At 52.1% G+C, this 27680-nt stretch overlaps 2 protein-coding genes across 6 annotated transcripts; both read right to left on the reverse strand.

The window, feature by feature from the left end:
* Positions 1-136: 136 nt before the first annotated feature.
* On the reverse strand, positions 137-9851 carry ECH1 (enoyl-CoA hydratase 1). The gene is made up of 10 exons (XM_082368745.1): positions 9723-9851; positions 9110-9317; positions 8896-8984; positions 2334-2458; positions 2201-2249; positions 1996-2060; positions 1196-1266; positions 1034-1105; positions 622-772; positions 137-442 (listed from the first exon to the last, which is right to left on the reverse strand). Exons 1-10 carry the CDS (start codon positions 9838-9840, stop codon positions 338-340), a joined length of 1053 nt encoding a protein of 350 aa, XP_082224871.1. The 5' UTR covers positions 9841-9851; the 3' UTR covers positions 137-337.
* Positions 9852-12451: 2600 nt separating this feature from the next.
* On the reverse strand, positions 12452-27044 carry HNRNPL (heterogeneous nuclear ribonucleoprotein L). Of its 5 annotated transcripts, XM_082368740.1 has the most exons (13): positions 24441-24725; positions 22379-22497; positions 21545-21782; positions 21327-21414; positions 20183-20277; positions 20025-20097; positions 16614-16685; positions 16222-16502; positions 15017-15138; positions 14502-14703; positions 13601-13658; positions 13404-13499; positions 12452-12819 (listed from the first exon to the last, which is right to left on the reverse strand). In XM_082368740.1, the coding sequence occupies exons 1-13, from the start codon at positions 24699-24701 to the stop codon at positions 12761-12763; spliced, it is 1764 nt and encodes a 587-aa protein (XP_082224866.1). In that variant the 5' UTR covers positions 24702-24725; the 3' UTR covers positions 12452-12760. The 5 variants fall into 5 exon arrangements, with proteins under 5 accessions (XP_082224866.1, XP_082224869.1, XP_082224867.1 ...); XM_082368743.1 differs by lacking the exon at positions 24441-24725 and adding an exon at positions 26975-27044 and having other exon boundaries at positions 16222-16685; XM_082368741.1 differs by having other exon boundaries at positions 16222-16685; positions 24606-24728.
* Between the last annotated feature and the right edge of the window lie 636 nt (positions 27045-27680).

A 27680-nucleotide genomic window follows, 5' to 3' on the forward strand; every position in this document is an offset into this window, starting at 1 on the left:
TCACCTGCATGGCTCCCATTCCCATTGGTCGTATCTCTATCCCCAACTTTCAGCACAACCGTGGTCCTTAGAGCCCCCAGGATGATCATGTTAACCCCCTTTCTGCCTCGCCTCTCTCTCCAATAAGGACACCGGGTTCTTTATATTGCTTTATTGTTCGTGGGGCGAAGACAAGGCATGAGTAAATCTGTGTCATAAAGTTATAAACTGGGAGACTGGCCAAGAAGACAGCGAGGGGGACCGTCTTCACTAATCCTCCCTCTCTGTGAATGAGGAAGCGCAGGCATGAGACAGGACAAAGCTAGACCCTGGGCCAGGACCTGGGACGAAGGGCCTCTCAGAGCTTGGAGAAGGTGATGGTCTTCAGTTCCTTCTTCTCCATTAAGGCCTGGAGAGACTTAACGACGTCCTCTGTCTGCAGCATGCTCATGTTCCAGGATTTCTGGATGAAGACAGCGGCGGGGAATGGAAAGGATACGGGAAGATTTTAATTGGACCAACGAAAAAATGGGAGATAGCAGCGCACCAATCAGAGGACAAGGCCTGCAAGGGGCCGCTGTGCCCTGATTGGTTGCTCTGGGATCAGAGAAGGGATGTGATTGGTCAGACGGAGAGTCTCACCATGAAGTTGAGGCTGTCTGTCACCGAATGGTCGCGGGAGTAGAGCAGGTTGATCTTTGTGCTCTGCACCGCCACGGGGCTCTTGCTGGAAATCTCGGCTGCCAGGGCGAAGGCCGCATCAAGCATGACCTCCTTGTCTGGGAAGACCCGGCTGAGGATGAAAGGAATTTGGAGTCGGCGGTCTGAGAAGAGCTCTCCTCTCCCTCCCATGGATGAAGAAGTAGCCAATCACAGTAGAAAACAGAAGATACCGCAGTGAAATGGACCAATCAGAGCAGGGCAGTAGACTCCAGACCACCCAGAGAGAGGAGGCCACCTGCAATCCATGAGTTAAGGTACACGGGGATCCAGAGAGCCCCACCCAGGTCTGGCTGCCCCTGAGCTCTTATCCAGCACAGGCCTCGGCCCCTACCTGACCAGCCCACTCTCCAGGGCCTCGTCAGCCATCATCTTGCGGGCAGTGAAGGCCAGCTCGTTGACCAGGCTGCAAGAAGGCAGAGCGTGTTGGGGGTGGCAGTCATCCCAGGTCTAGGAGATGTCCTGCCGTCCCCTTCCCCAGGCTCCTCTCACCCACCTCTGGTTCCCGATGACTCTGGGAAGTCGCTGCAGGGTTCCCACATCCGCTGCCAAACCTAGGTCCACCTCCTGGGGGGAGCAATCCTGTCTGTGCTTGGTTTCTGCCCACTACTGTCCCCCATGCAACCTCAATGCCAATGAAATTCTGCATTTACTGCAGAGGTCCCACCCCACCCCCACCTCAGAGACTCCCATTCCAAACACCCCGTTTCATTCCCAACCACATACTTTTGCCCATATAGGTTCCTTCACTCTAGAATACAGCCCACCTTCCCATTCCTCTGCCCTCCCGATTCTTTGAGGTCAGCTGCATCTATCTCCAGACGGAAGCCTTGCTTATCCCTGCCCTGCCCCCCTCCATCCACGAGCTCCATCGTGCCTCCAGCCCCCTCCAGCAGCGCCCCCAGCCTCAACCCCTCCCTGACAACTTTACTCACTCCTGACCTCACACTGACTGCATGACCTACCCTTGACTTCCTCCCTGGCCAAGTGTTACTTTTTTTTTCTTTTTTTTTTTGCTCCTGTGGCACGTGGGATCTTAGTTCCCTGACCAGGGATCAAACAGGCGCCCCCTGCATTGGAAGTGCGGAGTCTTAACCATTGGTCCACCAGGGAAGTCCCAAGGGTTACTTTTTAAGGTTCAGTTCTAACTAACTCTTCCATGAAGCCATCTAGACTCACTCCCACCCCCTTAGCTTGCTCTGTCCCTGCTCTACCCCTGCTCTGACCTGTCTCTGCCACTCATTTCCCAGCTCTAAGCAGGGCCCAAGGAAGCAGAAGCTCGGGAGGATGGCTCACCTTCACCTGGAAGGAAGCATCCTGGGTACAGTACCGGATGTCACAGGCAGTGATAAGATCCACTCCTGGGAAGTAGAGGCCAGGGACACTAAACAACCACAGGACTGCTCCCCTCCCCCCACCCCCCCGGCCCCCAGACTGTGGCGTTGCACCTTGGGCCAAAGTCTAACTAGCAACAGATCTGGGTGGGTGGCTGCAGACTCACCTGCACCAATGCAGCCCCCATGGATGGCGCCAATCACCGGCTTAGGGCACTGGAAGGGGACAGGAGGGGCAGGGTCAAGGCTGGTCCAGGAGCGGCAGGCAGGGGGGATGCCCTGCTAGCCTCCCAGAGTCACCTTCTCGATGACGCTGAAGGTCTCTTGGTATCTGCTGAGGAGGCTGTGGAGGTGCCAGCTGATGCGGGCCACGTCGTCTCCTGCGGGCTGAAGAAGCCCTGAAGCCATGTCCACGAAGTCGATACCTGGTGGGGAGATATGAGGAGGCTCACCTAGCCGCCCAGGCCCAACCCATTGCCCTGACTAGAGTTCAGAGGCCAGGCAAACCACCACAGTGGAGACAGCAACTCACACAGGAGGGACTGCGTTTGGGGTGTGAAGTCAAGGCAAGCTAACGTATATCGAGTCTTTGCTCACTTTAGCTTCACAATGACCCTCTGAGGTAGGTCCCATTACTACCTCCATTTTCCTGGGGGAGAAACTGAGGCACGGGGAGCTTAAATCACATGCCCAAGGTCACACTGGCTTGTGAGCAGTGGAGCTGCGATTTCAAACCCAGAACTAAGCAGCTGGCTCCAGGGGCCATGCTCTTCACTGTGATGCCAGATGGCCTGGAGGTCAAGGTTTTGGGCATGAGCAAGTGCGTCAGAGGTGGTAATGTTTCCTGAGACGGGAAGCTCGGAAATGGAGAAATTTTTGTGGCTCCAACTTTAAGACAATCCCAAGTCTGACCTTTCCTCCACTGACCTGCCTCCACAGCCTGTTCCCCACACGTGGCCAGAGGGCACTTGTGATCGCCTCAGGGCCCTCTCTTCTCCCCGACGCCCCCCATCCGTCTTACTTAGAATGAAATGCCAGGTCTTTTGCCAAGACCTTACCAGCCCTGCACAAGCATCATTTCCAACCTATTCCACTGGGCACGCAGGCCTCCATCAGCTGTTCCAACAACACAACACATTCGCTTCCCAGGGCCTCTGTGCCTGTTCCTGCTGCTGCCTAGAACAGCCCTTCCCCAGCGATCAGAAGGCCCGCTCCATCACACCGTTCAGGCCACAGCTCAAAGGTCATCTCCTCAGAGAGGCTCCCTCTGGCCCCCCTGGCTAAATAGCAGCCTGTCACCCTTCACCTCCTTTCTCTGCCGTATCTCCCGCACTGCCTTCTTGTTATAATTGTATGCTTATCTCGTTTAGTGCCTGTCTCCCTTTCTAGGATGTGAGCTCCATGAGCCGAGGAGTTTGTCTTCCCCACCTCCCCACCCCCAAGGAGTCTGGCTTTTTGCCCACCACTGTATCCCCAGTGCCTACCAGGGCCTAGTACACAGCAGGTGCTCAATAAGTGAACAATACAGACAACAATCTCTGCCCCCATGGAGCTGCCCTTCTATGGGAAACAAACAGGTAGGAAGATACATTTTGTCAGGTGGCAATAAGTACTAAAAGAAAATTAAAGGAGGGAAGTGGAATGGAGCGTGTGTGTGTGTGTGTGCACATGCACAGTGAGGGCTCTTGCAGTATTAACTAGGGTGGTCAGGGACCCTCTTACTGAAAAAGCGACATATGAATAAAGATCTGAAGGACCAGAGGGAGGGAGCTGTAGGGATATCTGGGATAAGAGAGTTCTACGTGTCAGGAACAGCCAGTGCGAAGGCCCTGCGGTAGGAATGCCCCCGGTGTCTGTGTGAGGACCACTGAGGCCAGCGTAGTGGAGTGGAGTGAGCAAGGGGGAAAGTAGGAAGAGGCAACGTCAGAGAGGTGACAGAGGCAGACTCTGTGGGGCCTTGTGGGCCAAGAGGAGGACTTTGGCTTTGACTCTGAGTGAGGTGGAGCTACGGGATGGTTCTGAGCAGAATTTTCTTCTTCCCGAGGTGAATCATTCTCATGCTTTTGCCTGCCCTCTGAACAATGCTATTTGACGAACCTGAAAAATCACTCCCACCTTCAGCCACACCCCTGACTCTCTGAGGCTCTGTTGCCGCCACAGCTTGTTTAAATGAACGAGAATAGAGGAGTGTTGACTCAGGGTAGAGCTGAATTTGTGCAAGTTAAATATGGGTAAGACAGAACTCCTCTGTGTGACCCTGGCCAGGTCACTCCATCCTTTGGGTCTTGGGTTTCTGCTTTGTAAAATGAGCCTAAAATCCTCCCAAGAGCTGATGGGGCTGCAAGGATTCAAGCGACAGAGCCCAGAGGCGCTTTGAGCGATGCCTGGCACACAATGGCACCACAACAGTTACTATTATTATATACTCCGTCTCAGCCGAGGCCAGACCGCCTGCACCAGCCTGCAGGCATCTGCCAGCTTCCCACTAGGCCTGCACAGCTTGTATGACTCAGTGGGAGCCACGCTTACCCCCAGAACAAGCCCAGCTTGGCACCTGGCCACACCTCCTCCCGCTGGTTTTGCTGGTTTATCCGCCCTACCTGGATCTGCAGACGCGGGTGTCTGCAACCCCTTGGAATAAAGGGCCCCAGACCACGGTACAAGGTGTCCCCCTCCAGAGTCAGAAGTCATTCCGGAGAGGTCTCGTTCCCTGGGAACCTCTAAATGTTTCAGATCTCCTTCATCATCACAATTACATTATTTATAATCATCAATAATAACAGCTACAGGGACTTCCCTGGTGGCGCAGTGGTTAAGAACCTGCCTGCAAATGCAGGGGACACGGGTTCGAGCCCTGGTCCGGGAAGATCCCACATGCCGCGGAGCAACTAAGCCCGTGCGCCACGACTACTGAGCCTGCGCTCTAGAGCCCGCGAACCGCAACTACTGAGCCTGTGTGCCACAACTACTGAAGCCTGCGCGCCTAGAGCCCGTGCTCCGCAACAAAAGAAGCCACCGCAATGAGAAGCCCGTGCACCGCAACGAAGAGTAGCCCCCGCTCGCCGCAACTAGAGAAACCCCAGGCGCAGCAACGAAGACCCAATGCAGCCAAAAAGAAATAAATAAATTTATTTTAAAAAATAATAATAACAGCTACATTAATAAAAGTTCCACATGAATTAATGTTTTGTGCCTATTAACTCGTTTCATCCTCACGGCAACCTGATGAGGTGGGGGCTCAGAGCATCTCCCTTTTCTTCAGATGAGACCACAGAGAGGTGTAGGTGTGTGGAGGTGGCAGGGGTGGGAGGTGGCGGGCTCCTCCAGCTAGGCATACTTTGAACCAGCCTGTCAGACACGTGGGCCATAGTCACTTAGCCGTGAAGAGCAAGGATTCTGCAGCAAGGCAGCCCATGTTCAAAAATCCCAGCAGTGAGAACTGGGCAAGTTTCTTCCTCTCTCTGGGTCTCAGTTTCCTCACCTATCAAATGGGGATGGGGACTGAGCCTGTCTCACAGGGTCGTGGTGAGAATTAATACGTGTAAAGTGCTCAGAGACACTCCGCAAATGTAAATAAGTGTGGGCTAGTTCTTTTTTTCTTTTTTTTTAAAATTAGTAGTTTCATTCTATCATTGAAACTGCTAATAGTTGAGTTTCTTCTTTCTGGCCTTCAGATCGAAAATGGGACGAGACGGCCACAATCAGCCGTGAGCTGAAAGATGAGGACCCCAGGCCTGGCACAGCTACACGTGAACCCTCATCCTGCACTCCACGAAGGACAGGGCTCAGACACAGGGGCTGCTCTCTGTTTCGAGGTCCGCGGCACCTAGCAAGGGGGCTGGCACTGGACTGTTGAATGGATGAACAAAGGAATGAAGGAGAACAGAGAGAGTTGTAGAAAGAAAACAACGGACACGACACGCGGCGATGTTAACAGAGGAAACAGAAAGAAATACATTGTCTGAGCAGGATGAACTACCGTTACAGACTAGAGTGTCTGATGTCTCTGTGATGCCACTGCTTGGAACTGACCCAGCTCAGGGCAGGGGGCACTCGTCTGGAGTCGCCCTGGCTTCTGCTGACTCATTGGTTTCTTCCCAGGCCCCTGATTCTTGACGGAGGCTCCTGAGCGCCTCGAGGGCGTTTAAGATGTCCACTGTTGTGTTATTCTTGAATAGAGCAGGAGAGCTTTTGGAAGTCCAGCCAGGGCAGTGCCCCTTCACAGAGATTCAGGGCTAGCCTGGTGACTGAAGGCCTAAGGTTTGGAATTCTCCTCTTGAAGAAGTGCTGTTGGGATAGCTGCGATGCCCCGGTAATGGTTCCTGCCACTTCATTAACAGGCTGTGACAAGAAGTGGAGAGCAGCGCGCCTTCTACCTGGGTACTGTGAATTTTGCTGACACAAAGGGTGTCCTCTACCTGGTGTTGGACAGACCCTTGGAACTTCACATCTTTCCTGCCTTAACCTGTGTGAGCAGCTGTCAACCTCCTGGGGTGGGGAGAGGGGACTGCCTAGAAATTTGGGGGCCAAAATCATTTAGGTGGCCTTTATTTGGTCTTATCAAAAGGATTCCAATAAAATATTTTAAAGCAAATTAAAAAAAAAAAAAGAAATACATTGTTTACTGTCTGTCTTCCCCACTGAATTGGGAACTCCACGAGGGCAGGGCCTGGGGCTGCCTCAGTCACCACTGGGACCCCAGCACTAGGCTGGGCCCTGTGCAGAAATCAGTGTATGTGACCCTCCACTTCTGGTATGGACCCTCCTACAGGTGCCAACTATGTGCCCTTGTTGGACAAGATCCAATTACCTGAAGGCACCAGGCAGACTCTGGAAGAAGTGACTGGCTGAGTTTCCTGTTTTTAAAAAAGTTAACCTGAGGGCAGGCTGAAGTTGTGCTTGAAGAACCAAAGGACAAACAGAGCCCAGGGTGACCTCAGCTGATAGAAAGTGGGGGGGAGGGGAAATTCCAGAAAGCAGAGAGCCAGAGAGGGGAGCCCCAGGTTCTGTGTATAAGCTCTGCCCAAATCTCTTGTTGACCCATGAAGCAGGCAGGCAGCCCAGCAAAGAGATTTAAACACTGACTCCAACTTAGCTGCTAAAACAGGAAACTCAACACTCTGGAATTATGTAATAGGATCCTGAATTTCCACATCATTTTCTCCCATAGTCCAATATCCAGGATACAATCTAACCTTACTCCGAAAACAAAGAAACAGGAAAATGAGACCCATTTTTTTTCAAGAGAAAAGATAAGAAACAGAGATTGACGCCAAGGCGACCCAGATGTTGGAATTAGGAGACAAGGATTTTAAAACAGCCACTGTAACTACGGTCAATGATGCAAAGAAAAATATGGTTGTGGGACATCACTGGTGGTCCAGTGGTTAAGAATCTGCCTTTCAATGCAGGGGACGCACGTTTGATCCCTGGTTGGGGAACTAAGATCCCACATGCTGAGGGGCAACTAAACCCGCGCACCACAACTACTGAGCATGCGGGCCACAAGTAGAGAGAAGCCCGCACGCGGCAATGAAGATCCCGAGTGAGCAACTAAGAACCGACGCAGCCAAAGATAAACAAATATTTTTTTAAAAATACGATTGTGATACACAAAAAGATATGAAACTTTAGCAGAGAAATGGAAAATATAAAAAAGAACCAAACGGAAATTTGAGAACTGCAAACTACAATACAGGCATACCTCATTTTACTGCGCTTCACAGATACTGTTTTTTCTTTTGATTTTTTGGCTGCACCACACAGCATGTGGGATCTTAGTTCCCTGACCAGGTATCGAACCCATGCCCCGTGCATCCCTGCATTGGAAGCAGGGAATCTTAACCACTGAACCACCAGGGAAGTCCCACAGATACTGTGTTTTTTACACACTGAAGGTTTCTGGCAACCCTGCATTGTCAAATGGTTAGCATTTTTTAGCAATAAATTATCTTTTAATTAAGGTATGTACTTTTTTTTTTAGACATAATGCTACTGCACACTTAATAGACTACAGTATAGTGTAAATGTAACTTTTATATGCACTGGGAAACCAAAAAGTTCATGTGACTTGCTTTATTGCTATATGCGCTTTATTGTGGTAGTCTAGAACTGAACCCACAATATCTCTGAGGTATGCCTGTATCTGAAATTTTAAAAAAATCATTGGATGGGCTTAACAGCAGAACAGAGATGACAAAGGAGTCGATGAATCTGGTCAATGGAAATTATCCAATCTGAAGAATAGACCTGTGGGACAATCAAAAGATCTAACAGACATGTAACTGGAAATCAGTTCATGTGGATTGAGTAATTAATTGCATGAAAGCATGCAATTTTTTTTTTTTTTGGCCGCACCACTCGCAGCTTGCAGGATCTTAGTTCCCCGACCAGGGATTGAACCCGGGCCCCTGCAGTGAAAGTGCTGAGTCCTAACCACTGGACTGTCAGGGAATTCCCAGAAAGCATGTAATTATTACAACACGCTTTACTGACATAAAAAAAACAGATTCTGGGTGATTAAAGGCCTTGATCAAGGCCACAGATTCAGGATGAAAACCCTGACTTTAGAGCCGATGATCCTGTCATGTTCTGTTGGACTAATTTCTTTTCTTTTGTTTTTGCCGCACCGTGTGGCATATAGGGTCCTAGTTCCCTGACCAGGGATGAACCCATGCCTCCTGGAGTGGAAGCGCGGAGTCTTAACCACTGGACCGCCAGGGAAGTCCCATGGACTAATTTCTGTATTTGAAAATGATCAAAGTGGAAGTTAGAAGCTGCTTAAAACACTAATTATGAAGCATTACTCTATTCCCAGGAGCAGGGGAGACTGGCAGGGTTGGGTGTGGAGAGCACCTGGTACCTGAAGTGAACATTTTTCCTGCGCCAGAGATCACCACAGCACGACAGTCGGAATCTTCTGCAATCTTGTTGAAGCACACCACCATCTCGCTGTGGGGGAAAGGGGGAAGGGCTATGTCTGGCGTGGGAATCCCCTGCCCTCAGGCCCACCCCTGCCCAGTCCCTTAGCCCCTGCCTCCTCCTGCAGGCAGGCCTCCAGAATCTGCAGGCCGGACCTCCAGAAGGCCTTGTTCATGGCGTTTCTCTTCTCCGGCCGGTTTAGCTGCACGTGCAGAATGTGTTTCTGGGCAGATGTCACCCGAAGGGACTCATAGCTGTGGCCTGGGGCTTCCTCGGGGGCTGCTTTGGAGGCCTCATCTTGTGCAAAGGAACTCATGGGATGAAGGTTAAGGCTGAGACCCAGGTTGGTGCGGGCTGTCAATCCTGGGGAGATGAAAGAAGGAAGAGCCATTGATGACCCCAGATTGGGGGCACAGCACCTTCAAGAGCAGAGGGCACACATCCCAGTGACACTAGATTGGGGAACACAGGCCTGTTAGAGAACTTGGTTTAGGGAAATACAGACTTTAAGATTAGGGTGCACTTTATCAGTGGCCTCAGTATGAGGACCACTTCAGACCCGTGATCGTGGTACTGACTCCAGGCTGGGAACACTGAGCTGTCAGCGACCCGATTGTAAGACACAGGCCGTTTGGATGGGGGCACATGGACCCCTGAGTTTAATAAGGGGCTCGGACCCTGCGAGACCCGGGATAGGCCTCCCCGTCCGACTGTCGCTATAACAGCACGACAGCTCAACGGACCCCCAAAGGTCAAGAGGTGACTCACGCCGGGTCAGCAAGTTGCGTAGTCTCCGAGAAGCCGCTCTCACCGCCGCCATTGCTACTGATTCGCTGGAGTAAACCAACAGGAGGAAGCGAAGGGGGCGGGCACAAAAGGCCGCCATGTTTGGTGAGGGCATCGAAGCCGCAGCCTGACCCCGGTGACGGTCCTCTTCTCGCCATCTTTACCAAGGGCAACCGGAAACAGCCTTCCAGGTTCGCCGGCCATTAGAGTGATTCGGTCATGGAAACTTTGGACCAGTAGATTCCCGGACTAAGAAAATGGTTCACACTGCTGTTGGACATTCTGTACAGAATTCACCACAGCTGTTTCATAATGGTGGAGAAACTGAAGACAGATGAATGTCCAAGGGCATAATGACAGAATAACTGCAGCTCTGCAAGTTTGCAATCATGTATTTGTACCATATTAACTAAAAAAAAAACACAGGGGGCTTCCCTAGTGGCACAGTGGTTAAGATTCCGCCTGCCAATGCGAGGGACATGGGTTCCAGCCCTGGTTCGGGAAGATCCCACATGCCGCGGAGCAACTAAGCCCGTGGGCCACAACTACTGAGCCTGCACTCTAGAGCCAGCGAGCCACAGCTACTGAAGCCTGCGCACCTAGAGCCAGTGCTCTGCAACAAGAGAAGCCACCACAATGAGAAGCCTACTCGCCGCAACTAGAGAAAGCCCGCGAGCAGCAACGAAGACCCAACGCAGCCCAAAATAAATTAAAAAATAATAAATTTTAAAAAATAAAAGAAAAAAGTTACTACTGAATTTATCCATGTGAGGGAATGGGAATATAGGCCGGCCAACATTAAGCGCTGACTATATAATCTGAATTGCCACACCACTGCAGGGTTGTACTATTTTATGTTGTATGCAGAGGAAACCGGCTGGGGAGAAGTCATTAGTCCAAGGTCTCTGTCTCTGGCAAATGGGGTTGTAATGAATACTTGGCTTTCTTTTTTTTTAATTTATTTAATTTTTTGTCTGTGTTGGGTCTTCGTTGCAGTGTGCAGGCTTCTCATTGCGGTGGCTTCTCTTGTTGCAGAGCACGGGCTCTAGGCGCGTGGGCTTCAGCAGTTGTGGTTCGCAGGCTCTAGAGTGCAGGCTCAGTAGTTGTGGCCCACGGGCTTAGCTGCTCCCCGGCACGTGGGATCTTCCCGGACCAGGGCTGGAACCCGTGTCCCCTGCATTGGCAGGTGGATTCTTAACCACTGTGCCACCAATGAAGCCCTACTTTGACTTTTTTTTTGTTTCTTTTTGGCCGCACTGCACACTCCATGCATGTAGAACTTCCCAGACCAGGGATCAAACCTGTGCCCCCTGCAAGGGAAGGGTTGAGTCTTAACCACAGGATCACCAGGTTAAGTCCTATTTTGCCTTCTTAATGTGTCAGATGGTAAGGCTCTTTTGGAAAACAGAGAATGTTTGGTCATCTACACAATGGAGAACTCTGGAACCACTACGCAGATACCAAGATGTGAGAGAAAAAAATTTAAAGATGTAGAACATTTAGGTTGCTATAAAAAGACGGTTATAGATGGCTGTACATTCATAAAAAACAATATATGCATAGAATATCTAAGAGACTCATAACTACTAACATGGGATGAAGACTGGGTGCTGGCAGACAAAATGGGGAAATTTACTTTTTACCCCCCTTGATTAGCTTAAAATAATCCTAGATTTTTAAGTTACAGCTGCAAGGTGACTGTAGTTTCTCCTTGTCTAGAGGTTTGAAGCTTTCCCTGATGAAACTTTGATAAATGCCATTCGACTTCAGTAGATGTTAATGTTTAAAAACTCTACAGGAGATTACAAAGTGGGTTTTTTCAAGCACACACAAGGAACTGGACTTTTTGACTTGCTCCTCTCTGCAGGATCTCTTCCCTCCAGTATAAGTCAAGGTTCTTAAAAGGCGGCTCCCTTCCAGGTTATCGTCTGCCCTCCACCCATATGGCCCAGTCCCAACCATAAGCACCAGTTCCCACCCACCAAGACTGGGGAATATCTATCAAGTTGCAATTGAATGTATCCTTTAATCCAGCAATTCCACTGCTAGGAATTTACCTCCAGACCAGTATCAAGGAAGTTGGGTTAACATTTGTACCAAGATGCATAGTAGTACTGTTTGCAGTAGCAAATTGGAAACTACCTTCAGAACCAAGTAAATTATGACATATCCACACAAGATACTGTGTAAGACTAAAGATAATGAGGTTGCCCTGCATGTGATATGAGAACATCTTACAGTACAAAGCATTTTCTGTTAAGACACATATCCAAATAGGACAACTTTCCTTATGGAAAAAAAAAAACTTGCTTCCAAGGGGAGTGGGGAGATGACTTTCACTTTTATCTGAGGTTTCACTTTCCAACCTTAAAGAAAGGCAGGTGTTTACTTTGTAAGATTAAGGCTTTCTTCTTTTTAAAATCTCTTCAATTTTTAAATTTTTTCAACTATTTACTTAAAAAAAAAAAAAAACAGACTCTTCAACTAGATCCAGCTTGCTTGGGTAGAGCCCATGAAGGATGCCACCAGGTCTCCCAGATTTTCAAGACCCTTTCATCATCTCCCAATCTGCAGCTCTGGCCCACACTGCTCCTCAGGGCTGGGTCTGCCCCTCTGGAGGGGCTGCAGCTGTGTCCTGGCTGGCCTGCCCCTCTTCAGAAGACTGAGTGTGAGGGAAGCAGACACACCCCAGAATCCCAGAAAGTGCTACGTTTATTTTCCAAACAATTTTATTGAAATGTGCCAAGAGTACACGGGCAGCACAAATGTATGAACAGGAAAAAAAAAAAAAAATCACATGTACAATAATTTTTAAAAAGTGAAGGTTAATCTTGGGAGATATCAGTTCCCCTTCCCCTCCCCCTTTAGACTTCCAGCTTTTCCATTATGGTTAAGCCTCTACTAACCTAGCATTAAAAAAAAGGAATACAGGAACATCTGCAAAACAAAACAAACAGAAAAACCAGCATAAAGGAAAGAAATGTTTTCCTGCTCAGATGGGACTCTCCATAGGCACCTAATTAGGAGGCGTGCTGAGCGGTGGAGAAACACAACTTCAGGGTGTAAGGGTACGGCCCATCTGCAAAAGAGAGGACAAAGGTGTAACTGGGCCCCTCTCTGGATGCTCCCCCCACCCAGAGTTCCCCTGGTTTTGCACACATCTCTCATTTTCTGCAATTCAACTGCAAGGGTCTAACTCTTCACTGCCACTTTTGAGACTCAAAAACAAGCCTAACACACAAGGCATTTCTCCTTCTCTTCCTTCAATTCCATGGAGGATCCCATTCCCAGCTTCTCAGCTGGCGCACAACAACAGGCCTGCCCAGGAACTGGGTGGGCAAATTTTACCTGCTGGCTGTTACAGCCCCTTTTCCTGGGTACTGAGCCAGCCTCTGATGCACAGAGAATGGCAGCTCCCTGGAGGACAAGCCTGAGCAACTCCCAAGCTGGCAGAGCGGGCGGCAGCAAGCAGCTAGGCTGGCCCTCCCGCATGAAACATCAGGCTGCTCTCCTGGCCACCAGGTCCCACCTGCCTGTGTCAGTGACAATAAGGAAATCCCTGGGGCCCTATCTTGATGGCAGGAAGGATGGCTCTGGCCCGAAGCGAGCCAACCCATTAAGCCACAAGGGGGATGGATGACCGCAGGACCCACAGACACTCACTTGGGTTTTTCATCTGATAATGGTTCAGGAAGCCCAGGGTCTCCAGGGCATCGCTCTTGGATTCCCACTCCAGCAGCCCAGAGGAGCTGCGTTCACCTGACGGGAAAAACAAAGGTTTTAGGCTGACTGAGCAGGAGCCAGGGAGCTGCCCACCTACAGTCAAGGAATGGGGGAGGAAGGTGGGGCAGTTTACTCACTTTTGCCTGAGAATACTTTCACAGAAGATGGCCGCTTCACTCCCAGCTCATCGCAGATCTGCAACAGAAACAGAAAACAGACTCAAAGGACTTCCCTGGTGTTCCAGTGGTTAAGACGCCACGCTTCCACTGCAGGGGGCATGGGTCTGATCCCTGGTCAGGGAACTAAGATCCCGCATGTGGCGTGGCCAAAACAAAAACAAAGAACAGACAGACTTAGAAACACAAGGAGTGCCACATGGTGGAATTCAAGCACACCACAGCTGAACACTTGGATTTTTCTGGACAAAAGAGTTTCTAAGCTTTTATCACACACTCTAAGGTATCCCTGTAATCCCCCCAAAGGTTGAGAAACACTGCTCTTAACTATTTTGTTGCCTAAAACCAGGAAACTGCTTTTTAAATTTCCCATCTTCAGCTGTTATTTGGGTGTGTTCTGGCACTAGGTAAATGTTCGCTAAACCGAACAGCAACACCTCAGGCCACAGTAAGGCCCAAAGTCCAACTCCACAGTCAGACTTCCACCCTTCCCCAAAGCTGCCCCGGTTCCCTCTGACAGCACCATAATGGGACCCTCCCTTCTAATGTCATCTAGGCCCCAGATGGCATGACAGTGTGGATGTTTCGAGATTGGACGCCAATCACCAGTCCGTCATCCAGACAGGGAGGAATCTTTCAAGGCAAATGAGCAGCCACTCTGACTTGCCAAAAATACAAGCAGCATGGCAAACTCCACTGTTGCTGGAAGTCTGGTGCCATTCTGAGCCTTTCTTGGTCCCTGCTATGTCCCTAGCACCCAACCCAGAGCCCAGCAGAGCAGCTCAATAGATATTTGTTAAAATACAAAAATGAATGGCCTCCTCAGACGGCTATGCTGAAGGACCAAGTCCACGGCACCCACCTCAAAGAAATTCTCCTCAGTCACCTCCAGAGGGGCATTGAAGAAGTGTAGCACGTTGCTAGGGTGCTGGATGCGGTTCTTGGCTGCCTGCTCTGGAGTGGAGAACCGATTGTTCCTTGACTCACTGAAGTCTTTGTAACTGCAGGACCCATCTTCTAGCCCATATGACTGACCGGGCATGATGGCTGGTTGTTTGGAGACACTGTAGGAGTGAAGGGGAGCCCTGTGTCAGACCTCAAGTTGTCCCCCACCTTCTCCTGTGGCCTCCTTCCTGTCTGACAGCAATGTATGCCTCAGAGGGCACTGCTCCACAGCTGAGGAGAGGCCGACACACTTTCGCCCACTGCGTCAGAAGAACATCTGGGAACACACCTGCATGCCCAACTCCAGCCTGGATAAGCACTTGGCTTCTCTGTGCTCCTCTGACCTCTGTCCAGAGTGGGCCCCATTCCCCCTCCCTTCTCTCCTCGGTCCCTCTCCAATGCTCCCCAAGCCCGAGGAGCCTGGGTACCTACCAGACATTCAGCTTCTGCCCAAACATGAAGTTGTTGTTGAGGTGAGTAATGGCCCGGTCCACAGCATAGCCATCAGCCATCTCCACCATGGCGGCCCCCGGCTTGCTTTTCATGAATTTCACCTTGAGGAGAGCAGTCGTGATCAGCACCACCGCCCAGCTGTCAGAGACCCTTCTCCTGTCCCTTCCAAGTCAGTTAGAAGGAAGTCAACGCCTGCTCTGGATCGAGGCTTCCATTCCCTCACTTGTGAGGAGTCAGGAGAACAAAGAAGCGTGTCTGGCCCACAGCAGGTGCTCAGCCCAAGTTAGGCAGCAGAGACTAGGCACTCTTTCCCTGACCTCAGGACCCGACCCATGAGTGGGTCATTTAACGAAGCACAACAGAAAAGCAGGAATGGTGGGAGAAAAAAGAGCAGCTACTTCCATCAACAGACATATGTACAGATATTGAGTCATGACTATGGGGGTTATGTTATAAAAACACTAAAAACAGTAGTGTCAGCTCTGAGTCCTGCTTCCACATACAGGTATGTGAACCTGGGCAAGTTATTTGCCCCCCATGCTTTCACTTCCCCTGCTTGCCTCATTACGGATTCTTGTGAGAATGAACAACTTACAACATTTAAAGCACTTTTAACAGTGGTACCAAAAAAACGCTTGACACGTTATTAGCTGCTAATGTTAACGGGCCAGGCCAGGGGCTGTAAACTCAAAGGCTTCCAGGACCCAGATGGGTTTGACAGAAGAAACGACCTAGTCTGAGGTGGGCAGTCACCAGACAGCCCCAGCCGACTGTTCTCCCAGGCAAGGCAGGAAGACTCAGTGTTGCCATAGCATCTGAAGTGTTCCAGAGAAAATCCTTACATAATGATCTTTAACTGTGATGGGTAAATTTTATACACCGTAATATTTACGTAATATTAAGTACTAACACTTTCATGTGATAAAGTCTTGTTTTTTTCAAAAAAATATAACACTGAAAATTAAAAAAAAAGAAAAATAAAAAAATAAACCACCCACATAGCATGAGGACCAAATAAAATCCATCTGCAGTGTCACCTGATTAAACAAGTTACCCTCTCTGGACCTGCTTGCTCCTAAAGAGGCTCCTTCCCCCTTCTTTGCTCACTAGGGGGCCAAAAGGTCGGGGCCTCCCCTGGGGCTGCCAGGTCTATAAGGAAAGCAGTGGACCTAGCGGAAGCTCACCTTCTCCACATTGCCATACAAGCAGAAGACATTGAAGACCCGGTCACAGTTCATCTTAGACTGATCCAAGCCATAGACCATGAGCACAGGGCTGTCGGCGTGGGGGCCATACTCGGGTGGTGGGGGAGGGGGTGGGGGGTGACCATACTGGGGGCCGTAGCGACTTGGGCCCCGGCGGTGACCCCCCACTGGTGGGCCCATCCTTCTCCCTTCGTAGTGAGGTGGGGGGGGCCCGTAGCCCTCATCATGGTAATGGCTGTGGTACCCACCGTGGGGCCCTCCTGGGGGGTGGGAAGGAAAGAGAGGGAGGACGGGTGAGAATTTGCGCGGCGGGCGGCGGGCAGGGGCACATGAGCCACGGGAGTCCACGGAGGGGAACCCCCTGCCCTCACCATATTCTGCGGGGTGATCTCCCAGGAGAGGGGGCTGCCTCTGGCGTTTGTTAGGGTTGCTGCCAGGGTCACCTGCAGACAGAGAGAACAGTTAGAACCTAACTTGGAAAAAGGGGTAGCTCCCTCCCTCCTGACTACAGAGGCTGATCTCAGCGTCCCTCGGCTCCTGAGGGCCTGGGCAGTGGCCTTTCCTTCCTCACAAGGGTTACTGGGGCTTCCTTCCTGTGGCCGGACCCAGGGTGGGCATGAAGCCCAAGCCTCAAGGCTGGAGCCCACTGTCCCTCCCGCCGCCCACTCCAAGCAGGCTGCCTTCCTTTATCCATGAAGGATGAAGCCGGGTTCCGGGCCTCTCACCTTCCCGAGATCTGGCAGGAAGCCCAGCTCTTGGGCCCTCTGGGGAAGTTGCAGCCACTATGGAAGCTGATATGGGGGCCGGAAACAGATTTCTAAAATAACTCCCAATGAAGGGAGAGGAGTTAAGAGCCAGAAAATAACCCATGGAAGGGTAGAAAAATAAAATTGGGCCCACAAAGCCCCAAGGGTCTAAGAGCGCTAGGGCCCACTCTCTAGAGAGAAGATTTTCTCAATCTTGGTACCGGTCACCCTCCCCTCTAGTCACATCCACCCCAAGAAGAGGGACTGTAGGAGAGGACAAACAGGGCGACATCAACATCAGTTCAAATGAGCAGTCATGTACAAGGCATCAACAGTCTCAGACAATGGCGCAGTTCCACCCCGCCCCAACCCCAGCTGCAGTTCATAATCGCTACCGTTAACTCAGCACTTGAGTGGCAAACACTGTGCTAAGTACTTTACAAACAGACATCACCGTTTCTTAAATTCCTCACAACAACCCTATGAGGTAGGTACTATTTTAGCCCCATTTTACAGATAAGGAAAATGAGCACTTAACTTTTAACTGAGCAGTTATAATACACTTTGGCCCAAGGTCACAAAGCAAGTTAGTGGCCAAGCCGGGACTTGAACCCAGGCCTGGTTGACTCCAAAAACCCAGGGCTCGGGACCACTGCCCTTTCCTGCCACCCGGCCTGGGTTTTGTTTTCCAACAGTCATTACAAAGATGGAAAAGGGCTACTTACAGCAGAAGTACAGAGTACAATGTCCATTTGTCACAAAAAACAAATCTGTATTTTCTCTTACCATTGGACGCTTCAACAGTGAGTTAGCACAGTTCTGAAAGATGGCGTCCCATCAAACATACACTGCGACCCTGCATCACATGGTTTTACAGTCATAAATACAAGTTACGGTACACATCCGACACAACTTTTTTTTAAAGAATTGTTTTAAAAGTCAATGTTTTGATTAAATCAAAAATGGCTCACAGATGTTCTGTCCTCAGAAGATATCAGAAAAGTGGCAAATAAAGGTGTATGAAGTGGGTAGTGTCCCTCCATGTTGTCACCTCCTCACATTGTGTGCTGCAGTGCGGTGCTTCTGGCTGTGTAGCGTTCCGTGTGCGTGTCTCCTGGTTATGAGGTGTGCCAGTGGCCCCACTATGCCCGCGCTTTTGGCCTTGGGAGCACTCCCAGTTACCCGCCAGCAGGTAACTGTGTACCTCTGAGCTGTTTGGCTGTTTGGTTTTAGGTCTGTTTTGGTTTTTTTGATTTTTTGCTGCTGTTGTGGTTTAAGTTTGTTTTTGTTTTTTTTTTGGTTTCTGATCTCCAGTTGGTGCAGATTATGTTGGCAGCCGATGACTGCAGAAAAAATAAAAATATCAAAACAGAAAAAAAAAAAGGCCCTCCCCAAACCAAAGGACTTAAAAAACGAAAAACAAAAAAAACCAAACCCACATGGCGAGGAATGGAGAGGATCCTATTGTCTTGGAGGCCCATGGAATCTACTTCAGTCTATGAAACGTTCTCCGAAAAGAGCGCCGCTGGCTGGCTGGGAGAGCTGTTCTCTGTGTTTCCTACTTCTGTGTACATTTTCGGGTTCAAGTTTGCTTGGATTTTGACATTTTTTTAATGTTTAGTAAAAAAGCAGTGTCTGCTGCCATGTTGCGTCTCTTTCTTTGTCTCTGTCTGCCTCTGTGCTTGTAGCTGTTCCTTGGAGCGCGGTGTGGTGTTCTTGATGTAGTGAGCTCAAGTCTGCGGCTGTTTCTGGGGACGTGGTGGAGGCTGCATGTTCTGTTCTCTCCAGGAAGAGCTAGTGGTTTCTACCCTGTGTGTTGGTGAGCAATGTGCAGAGGCAGAGCCGCTGAAGTCTGGTTCCCGAGGGGGTGGCGAAGCACCTCCCTCACTCCAGGTCACCTCAACAGCTCTCGTTTTTGACCCCCAGCCTGGGGGCGGCCAAAGCTGAGAGGCATCAAAACCAATGCACAGCCAGCCCCTGCCACTAGCCCCTGCTGGTCTGCACATCTTCTATTTATGTTCCTTGGAGAAGAAATGGTTGGTTGCCGTGTTTCTGTTAGCAGTCATGTAATGCCATTGCCCGCTCTGGTACATTCACTCGGTCACCAATTTGTCTCTGACCTCTGGAGGGGGCAGCGAGCCCCACAGCGCCCATTGTGAGGGTCCTGGGGAAGAGCCTAGCCCACCCGGCCCACGGCTTCCCAGCTGCAAGGGCGAACAAGACAGGCCTGCCTAGGAACAGGAGCCTCTGGCCTCCCAGGGCCTGTGAGATGTCAGCCACCAGCCACCTCCCTCAGCCCACGGCCTAGTCCGACGTATCAGACCAAGACAGAAACAGAGATGGATGGTCTTGCTGAGGGGGCGCCGCTGTTTTTCAAAGGCAAGGCTCCACCTCTCCCTCCTATCCAAGGCAAACCATTCTTGACAGACTCTAGGAAGGGGGTTGTCCATTTGGGCCCCCTGCAGAGATGTTGCATCCCCTCTACAAGTGAGGTGAGGCGTGTCCGCCCTGCTCCAATCCAGGGTGTCTCACCTCCACAAGGTCAACTTGCTCAAAGGCTCTGCTGCGAGGGCCTGGGAGCCCTCATCACATCCCCAATCTGTCCCCCCAGAAGCAGACCCTGTCAATAGTGGAGAGCAAGAGGACCACTCCTGGCCCAGTGAGAATGGGGTCAGTGACCCTAAGCACGCTCCTAGAAGAAAAGCAGCAGAATCCGTTTGGGAGCTGCTACTGGTTTGTAAGCCATTGCCGTGGCCTGTGCTCAGTGAGGCCCTGCTCCCCACCCCACCCAGGCCTCTGCCTTGACCCTGCATCCTCTGCTGCATCAAAGGGCCACAAGCAGCAGCTAGGACCTACAGAGGCCCCTCATTCACCCCCTCCCACTGGAGTGTATCTTCCAAGAGCTGACCCCCAAGGCCCTCCCATGTCCACAGGAGCCCAATGGCATTACATAACCCTGAGTCCAGGTTTATGAAGTGCGCTAGTCAAGTGAAGGCAAGGCGGGTATGTTTAAAACAAAGCTGCCGTCAGGATTACCTTGTCCACTGAGGTTGGGGTTTGTGTAGTCCCAAGTATCCTGATCATTCTTGAACACGTTTAAGCGTGTAGGCTGCAGGAACAAAAAAGGCCTGAGGTCAGCCAGGCTCCAGGCTCACCTAGGAAGCTGACAAGCGGCAGCCATTTCCCAGACCTACCTTCGCATATTCAATCTTCAGAGTGCAACAGCCTGAGTAGATGTCAGCCCCATTGAGTGAGGCCTTGGCCCGCTGGGCACTCTGCACAGAGTCAAATGTGAGCACAGTTAAGGGAAAGTCCCATCCCAAGAGCCCTCTGAAAAGAGCTTCAAGTTGCGCCAGAGAGGGAGGACAAGCAGCACCCCGAAGACTGCTCCAAGCGGGCTCTGGCGTTAGTTCACTGCCCACAGCCACCAGCCACGTGTACGGACGCAGCTGGAGTGCTGCCCCAAATGCGCAGACACGGCCAGAGCGCCTCTGAGACCTGCACTCCCCCCCCGCCCGGCCCCACCGCAACAACCTTCTCTGCCAGCGTCCCCGGCCGAGCCACCTTCTTCCTCGGCCTCATCCTCCCCCTGCTTCTACGCGCCCTGACTAAGCCTGAACGATCTCTGAAACGTTAACTAGATTATACTCCTGCCCCGCAAACCCATCAGTGTCTTCCCACTACACCGACCCAAGCTTCACCCCACTGCCTGGGACGCCGTAACGTCTTCCAATGTCCTAAGGAACTCTCTCCCCCTCGTCAGCTACTCTTCAGTTGTCAGGTTGCTCGCTTTCTCCAACGCTAAGCTCCTGCCCACCTGAGGACCTCTGCAGAGGTGGTGTCCTCGGCCTGAGTATCAGTTCCCACCTCTACATGGAAATAAGGATAGCACCTTCTCAGAGACTTTCCCAGAACCCCTGTAAATTCTTTCCTCTTGTATCTCATGGCACACTCTTCTTTCCCTTCACACTTTAAACCCCATACTTTCACATTACACAACCCTTGAACATGTGTGTGTGGGTGTTTTAGGAGCACCAACTCCCTGCGCAATTGAAAATCCATGTATTTAACCAACCACAGATGGCATAATACTGTAGTATACACTTAGTGAGTGAGATTCACCTTAAGTGGACCCACAGAGTTCAAATCTGAGCTGTTCAAGGGCCAACTATTTAGGTGCGATTGTTTATTAACCATCCCTTCCATGAGACCATGGGCTCTATGAAGGCATCTGGCACATGGCAGGCGTTCAGGAGACACGTGCTGGTTGAAAAGATGGACTCCGACCGAGCCCTGTGAGCTCCCATCTCAAGGAACACCCATTTCCTAGCAAAGGATATTCCACCATAGCCTGGACTCCATTCTTCCGGAAAATGACAATTCTCTGGACAGGACCACAAGGGTTACAGATAGTATAAAGAACATCCTGTAAAAACCAAAGACAGGCAAGATGAAGGGACACTAGCAGGTCAGTCTGGCTCATGGGAGAAGACAGGAAGAAAAGGCAGGAGAGAGATTCCATAGAAGAGCCTAAACGAATAACCACTGGCACGCACCGTGGTAATCGAATAGATGGGGTTCAGGATGGTAAAGAGAAGCACACTGTTGACGCTCCTGGAGTCATCCGAGTCCCCGGGGCGGGAGATTTTCTGGCTGGTAGAGTAATTGACAAAAGCTGGGTGGCCCGCAATGTAGATCTGGTTGTCGGCTGCGTAGTTCACGGCGTTGCAAGCCCCCAACACATCTTCAAATTCCACCAACGCTTGTCTCTTTTTAGGCATTACCACCACATAACTGGCAAAGAGAACACACGTTGCAATCCTCTCAGGGGGATGGAGACAAGAGTCATAGGACGACCTCAGTTATCTGTGATCCGACTCCTCCCTGGCCTCTGGACTCCTCTGTGCCCGTCATGGTTTCTTGACATGAACACCCCTTGCCGTAAGTGGCACAACAAGCAAAAGAGGTGTGTGCGGCTTTGGCATCAGCTTCTCTGGGAAGCCTTCCTTCCCAACCCCTCACCTGATCGAGTCAGATGCCTCCCACAGATGGCTGGGTTTCCCCTATCACAGTGTTGACCACTCTGGGTAGGCAACTGTCTGGGAGGAATCAAGACAGTGATGTTCACTCCTCTATTCCCATTACTCACCATGTGCCAAAATTACCAGGCAGAGAGAGAGAAAAAAAAGGAATGAGGGAAAAACACGGAACTTGCTGTAACTTATCCAAAGTACAATGGCTAACCCCAGGAGTAATGGAGCCCCAGGACCTAGCTAAAGGAACCTGGACCGAAATGGCCAAGTTACTTCTAACCAGAAACCCGGTGACACACAGGACACCAAGGAGTTGACTCATCTGAACGCCCAACCCCTGGCCTCTGAGCTGAGTACCTGATGGGTCCAAACTCCTGCAAGGCCTCCACAAGGTCAGCTTCCACCACGCCGTCAATCAGGCCCCTGATGTGGACAACTGGGGAGGCGGGGGTTTTGTGCGGGTCATCGTAGTTCTCCTGAGAAAGGAAGCAAAAACAAGACTTCACTTTCTGCTGTACAAGACAGTGGATTACTGACTTCCGTGCCACTGGGGACTCAAACAGATAAAACATTTGAGTGTGTCACCCAGGAAAGACATACAGGGCAGGCAACTAGGGGCTGCAATTCAACCAATCACCCCACAAGGATTCTGGGCCAGCAGAGCAGAAGGCCTGAGTGTATGGCCACATGCCTAATGGCTCTTACTGTAGTTTCTGACGAAGGCAAAATGCAGGACCAGACAAGTCCCAAGTCCCATCTTACAGTCTTCCCAGCACCAGTCTCTTCCCACTGGTCAAAGAAATGTGGGAAAAGAGTGGCTTGGAAAGGGGACTCAATTTTCTGCTGCAGCCTGAACCAGGACATTCCCTTTGCATTCACCCAAGTTTTTCTGCCCCTCCCCTAGTGGAGGAACCTACCATCACCACACAGCCAAGCACTGCTGTTCCCCACCACTCATCCCCAGGCAGCAGGCGCCTCAGACACCGTGGCAGCCAGGCCAGTCCTGACTGCCTCTAGTCTTCACTCTCTCACCAAAATCTGTATTGGAAAATACTACCTAGGTCAGACTAATGAAAAAGAGAGTAGTCTTCAAAAGAAGAGAAGATCCAACCTGTACCACTAAAAATCAAGACAGTTCCCTTCCCAGGGGAAGTATCTTTCCACCCACAGACAACAGCGTCTGGGAATCAAGAAAAAGCAAAGTAACTTTCTCCACCTCTCCTGGGCTCTGGGCCCAGCCTCCCATGTGAGAACCACCAAGCAGAAGCCCATGTAACACGGGCAGAATTGGATTCTATTTCAGGAACGAACCACACAAACCACAGGAGCCACACCCGCCTGATGGTTACCAGCTCAGCGATTTGGAGTTCCACAGCCCTGAGTTCCAATCCCTGCCCCTCCTCAGACCAGCTACAAGACCTAAAGAAATTTACCTCCCCTCTGTAAATGGAGAATAGTAAGCCCATCCCTTACCTCATAGAGGAGTATTAAGAATTCAATTAAGATACCTTTCAAATGCGTGCAACAAGGCCTGGCACGGTTTAAATGCTAGTAAATCACGGCTACAGAGCACCACTAAACCATGGAAAACTCTGCAAATGGCTGAACAGGACAGGGCTTCAGGAACTTCCAAGGAGGAGGGAATGGGCTCCAAGCCAGGAGTAACAACTGGTTGTCTTTTCCGAGGAGGCTTAAGAGGCTGAACCCCTTACAAAGTGCCCACCCCTCAGGGAACATTTTGGTTCATCAAACCTACCGCACCCAGTTAACCCTCAAAAATGTAAGCAAACTTGTGATAACTCCAGAGCTTGGTTCAACTTCCAAACGGCTAAAAAGACCTCTCACAACACTTTCTTCCGGTTTTTAATGCCCACAAAAATTAGGCAGATATTCTGGTCTGGGGGAATATCCTCAAAGAAATCAATTTCTGTACTGAGACAAACCATGACGCTACAAAGATCAAAGAGCGATCAGGCAGAGTACCCCACTCAGGCACAGAAAAGGCTACCGCCCACCTATTCCCCGCTCACGCGGTGCCCCCCCCCCCCAACCGCCCACAAGGCCCGGGCAGGAGAAGTGCGCCTGCGCATGGGGCCAGAAAAGAAAATGATAAAGAAAAAATCGGCCCGACCGCGTGCCCGGCCCCCACAAGCCAGCCCGCGGCGCCTGCGCACTGCGCCACCTGCAGCGCGAGCAGTTTCCTCCGCCCCCACACCCCGCTCTGTAGAGCGCGCACGCGCAAGCGCCTGTCCTCGCGCAAACCCCGCCGTTTGCCCAACGCCTGCCCCTCCCCCACCCCGTCCACGGCGCGAGGGCCTGGGCGCGTGCGCACAGCACCCCCCCCAAAATAAAGGCCCTCAACGTGAGAAATTTTTCCTCCCTTCCCGGCCGTCTCCGGCGCTTAGGGCCCTGGCCTCACCCCGCCGCCACCGCCCGCCGCCCCGGCTCCTCCACCGCCGCCGCCGCCTCCATGCTGGTCGCCAGCGTTGTCAGTCTTGAGCCGTTTAGGGGCCCGGCCGCCCTCACTGCCGCCGCCGTAGTAGCGGCCACCGCCGCCTCCGCCGCCCGCCGCCGCCATCTTCACCATCGCTCCGGACCGCCTCCGCTGCTCGTCCGGCTGCTGCCTCTGCTCCAGCCTCCGACGCCGCTTCTCCGCCCGGGGCAGCAGCCTCCGCGACATGGCGGCCCAGAACCCGCCTCCCCCCGCCTCTCATTGGGGGAGGGACACGCCCGTCACCCGCCGCCCCCACCCGATAGGGGGAGCCACTGGTCCCGCCGCTGGGGGAGGGGAAGCCTCCATACGCCTTGCGCGCCTATTGGATAAAGCCCACGCCGTTCTGCAGGAGTGCCCGCCCTTGTTTGTCTGGGACACTCCTTATAGGTGAGCGCTTTCTGCCAGTCATTTCTGCGACCCCGCCGCCTTAAAATAAACTCCAACTTGATTGGTCAGATTTCTGACACTGCCTGGCCTCGTTAGGAGCACCTGATAGGAGCGGCGGTCCCCACTCTCCCCAAAAGCCCCGCCTCCTTCCCACTTTCATTGGTCTTCTCGCTAATCCATCAAACCGAAAGCCCTTAGTCTTCCGTCACAGCGACTACCTTCCCGCGCCTCTCCGCAAGGAACCAAAGAGGCCCCTCCCTTTTGCCTCTCTCCAGTGGCTACTGCAGGTGTCCATCTTCTGCAAGACGCCCGATTAGTCAGTTGAGAGTGGAAAGAGTCCTCTCACCAGACGGTAGGACCACTGGTGGCCCCTGATTGGGTGAAAAAGGAGAGCCCATCCCTGACCCGTAGGCGCTCTTTGGCGCAGTCTAGGAAAGGATCGGAGGAGAGGACGCATGCGCGAATCGCTTTCAGGCGCCTCTGGAGGCGGGGCGACCCTCTAAAGGAGGGAAGGCCTGAAGTACCCTGAGTCTTTATTTACTGCTGTAAGCAGCCCCGCAAGGGCAAACTAAGTTAGAAGGGCAACTGCCAGTGCAGCTCTGTCCCCATCACTATATTCTATTCTTCTCCATCTCTAACCTTCACAACGCCAGAGAAAAAATTTTTGAACCCAATCTGACCCTTTCCTTCAGTATAAAACCATTTGCTGTTGCCGACTATCTTATGACCCAGTCCAGTTCCCCGGCGTCCTTTCACCACTCTACCACTAAATTCAACCACAAATAACTCCTTTCAATTTGCAGAAAGGGAAGGATCTTTCGCGCACCTCTGGATCTTTGGCCCGAGCAGGCCCTTCCACCTAGAACACTTTCTCCACTATCCCTCCTGCCGGAGCTAAAGAATAAATTTCTCTTGTTCGTGCTCTGCTCACTCTGAGAAGCGTTCCATGTCCCTACCAGCCCAGACTCTCGGCTTCCCCCATAATAACCCCTGATCGCTCAGGCCAATGGTTCTCACGCGACAGCCCTTACTACTCTGGGTCGTCACAGTTTGGTGGCTGTCTTTTTCCGTAGCATGGAAGTGCTTGTGTGAGCAAGGGAGCGGTGGTCTCTGCCTCGGCCTTAGTGAAGCTGGCCACCCTACCAAGCGCCAGGTACAGCACGCTGCACAGTGCCAGCACTCTGCAAAGGGGAGTACTTAGGGTATTCTGAGCGTCTGGCGGGCCTTGTTTTCTCCGAGGCGGGTAGGGCCACCCCGCAGAGAACACCTTCCCAAGTCTCTAGGGTGCAACGACGCCCAACAGCCGGAACCTGGGGGCGGAACCTAAGGGCTTTAACCTTATGGGGCTGCCTGCTGGGGGGGGGAGGGGGGAGAGAAGGAGGGGACGCTGCGCTTAGAAAGCGAGGAGACAGACGTGGGAAATGCGGGGGACGCCCACCAAAGATGCTCTGGAACCTTTCCACTCGGGTGAAAGGGGGTTCCCGAAATAGGGGTCCTAGTGGAAACTAAGTTTGAAATGGGGTCAGTGGCACTAAGAGAGTGGGACCGGCCTGGTAGGTCCGCGGGTTTGAGGAGATACGAAAGTTGGGGTGGGCTGGTGGAGATGTAAATCAGCTCCCGATCACCCCGAAAAGATCCGAAGGAGCCGGCCGAACGGAGATGGGGGACGGCGCAGCGCCTCCAACACGTGATCAGTGCGACGGAATTAAGGCGGTGCGGCTCCGACTGAAGGGCGGGGTCGCGAGGTCCAGACGTCAGAGGAATGTGGTGGGGGGAGGGGGAGAGAGGGGCCCCTCCCCTCCCCGCCCCCGCGCCCGGCCCGGACGCCCCTCGCGCCGGCGCGCGCCGACGGGGCGCGACGGAACCGTCCCCCGCGCGGCACGTTCCAGGCAGCTCGGCCGCCCGAGCGCTCCCACGGCTGGCGACCGGGCTGCCGCGTTAGCTGCACACCCGCGCTCCCGGCTTCCGCCCCTCCCCCACCCCTTGCACACGAGCCGCGGTCGCGGGCCCCGGGCGGCGCCTCCCTGGGATCCCCCCTCACTCCTCCCTGACCCCTCGCCCCCAGCCCCTACCAGTTCGGCGGCGAGCCTGGCCGGCCGTCCGAGATCGAAAAGAGAGCAGACACTGGGAAGTTTTGGGGGAGGGAGGGGCGGGACTTAAAGGGACCACGACCTCTTTCCAGCCCGGGGAAAAAAAAATTGGGGGGGGGGTAGGGGGGGGAGATCGAGAGTTGCTCTGCGGTTGAATGGAGGAAACAACGCAAAAAAGGAACGGGAAGACTCCGCGTCCCTTTTCCCCAAACATCCCCAGCCCCTCAATACCCGCCCCCCATCCCTCACAGAAAGTCGCACAGTTGTTTGGGAATCACGCCTCATTCCTCCTGGTCAGCCAAGTGTTCTGTTGGTTGAGGTAAATGTTGGGGTGCACATTGTACAGACGGGGAAATGGGCTCGGGACGCTAGCGACCTACCCGGGATCCCACCGCTTGTAAGTGGCATATAGCAGGATTTGTCTGCCACCAAAGACACATACCCAGTGCACTGCAGTGCCTGTTAACAGTGATGGGGTCTGCAATATCCCTTGGAGGGTAAGAGCATGAGTCCTGGGGTCAGACTGCCAGCGTTCAAATATGGACGGTGCACCTACTTACTCTGTGGCTTTGGGAAAGTGATTTAGCATTCTGGGGCCTCTGTTTCCTCATCCGGTAGGAGGTTGGTAATAGCACCTGCAACGCTGGGTGGTCTTGAGAAGTGCTGAGAATGTCTGGAAGCAGAGGGG

Source organism: Balaenoptera borealis, assembly GCF_965194805.1.
Source record: "Balaenoptera borealis genome assembly, chromosome: 19".
NCBI classification, from domain to species: Eukaryota; Metazoa; Chordata; class Mammalia; order Artiodactyla; family Balaenopteridae; genus Balaenoptera; species Balaenoptera borealis.

Excerpts from the sequence above, each read along its gene's own strand:
- ECH1 (XM_082368745.1), bottom strand. The coding sequence starts at position 9,840 with ATGGCGGCCTTTTGTGCCCGCCCCCTTCGCTTCCTCCTGTTGGTTTAC. Across the intron at positions 1,106-1,195 it reads AGAGTCATCGGGAACCAGAG|CCTGGTCAACGAGCTGGCCT; the intron begins GTGGGTGAGAGG and ends GCCTTCTTGCAG. Across the intron at positions 443-621 it reads CAGACAGCCTCAACTTCATG|AAATCCTGGAACATGAGCAT; the intron begins GTGAGACTCTCC and ends GTCTTCATCCAG.
- HNRNPL (XM_082368739.1), bottom strand. The coding sequence starts at position 24,701 with ATGTCGCGGAGGCTGCTGCCCCGGGCGGAGAAGCGGCGTCGGAGGCTG. Across the intron at positions 20,098-20,182 it reads TGAAGATTGAATATGCGAAG|CCTACACGCTTAAACGTGTT; the intron begins GTAGGTCTGGGA and ends TTGTTCCTGCAG. Across the intron at positions 12,820-13,403 it reads TTATCAGATGAAAAACCCAA|ATGGGCCGTACCCTTACACC; the intron begins GTGAGTGTCTGT and ends TCTCTTTTGCAG.